The sequence below is a fragment of the Vicia villosa genome, linkage group LG6 (assembly GCF_029867415.1).
Source record: "Vicia villosa cultivar HV-30 ecotype Madison, WI linkage group LG6, Vvil1.0, whole genome shotgun sequence".
Taxonomy (NCBI): Eukaryota; Viridiplantae; Streptophyta; class Magnoliopsida; order Fabales; family Fabaceae; genus Vicia; species Vicia villosa.
Genome location: NC_081185.1, coordinates 147957685 through 147958685, shown reverse-complemented (window position 1 = coordinate 147958685; position 1001 = coordinate 147957685). Strand labels below are relative to the sequence as shown.

The window sequence follows — 1001 nt, the reverse complement described above, 5'->3', positions numbered from 1 at the left end:
ATGGAAGGCATCACATCCAGCATGAAAAAAAGTTTCAACAAATACTGGAAGAGAAGAAAGGGATACCAAAGAGTGATCAAATCGAGTCGAAAGCGGAACACGGTGAGGCTAGGAGGAGAATCAACCACCGGAACAAAGAGGAAATGGAGGATCAAAATCTCGCCGAAGATCAAAATTCCAGCAATCTCTTCCCCTAAGAAATGGATGGTGTGGATGAGAGACTCCTACGTGAGGATGATGGTGGCTTTGGCTAACTCCAAGGTGGTGAAAATGGGGAGCTTGGGTGACCCTACTGGTGGATTTGGGAGGAATCAGCAACCTAAGGAGTATGATAGTAAAATGATTGTTCATATGTATAATTCGTTTGTTGTGTCTCAGGGACATTTAGGTTCGAAATTGGGTTCAACAACTACTTTGGCAAACGGGAACCAATTACTATAGTTTCATATTTTCTTCATCATTTATTAGTATGGTCAGTATGATCCATAACTGCAATTTTACTATTGCTCACTGTCATATTGTGGGTACATTTTTATGGGTTATAAACAAAAATCATTTTAGTATTCAATTGTATGATTTAAGGGTTTTTTTTGATTTGGTATCATGTCCTAAACCCTATTAGAGTTTGTTCAACCTCAATTTTACAAAACTCATAGTGGGATGCAGTGTATTATTCGATATAAACTTTTTCAAGATTTTATTTTTATGAAACGTGAGATTTGAAATTTTTTCAATACATCTCTTGCGGTCAGCACTATTGAATTTGATGTTCATATAAATCGTAGGTGGTTCAAATCGATAGACTCGTAATACTATTATAGAATTAGAATTCGGTATAATTTATCAAAACAAAATTGATTATTGAGATTCATTTAAATTGATGTGCCATCTTTAAACCGATTGTTAATATTTAATGGGATTTGAATGTAAAATCATAATCTCTGGGTTATGATTTAAAGTGTTTATGTAAAGTAATGAAAAATATTTAAAAATAATTCAGT

General features: G+C 34.0%; 1 protein-coding gene across 1 annotated transcript; it reads left to right on the top strand.

Moving 5' to 3' along the window:
* On the top strand, positions 1-441 carry LOC131614958 (uncharacterized). Its single transcript, XM_058886487.1, has one exon. It carries the CDS (start codon positions 1-3, stop codon positions 439-441), a length of 441 nt encoding a protein of 146 aa, XP_058742470.1.
* The last annotated feature ends 560 nt before the right edge of the window (positions 442-1001 follow it).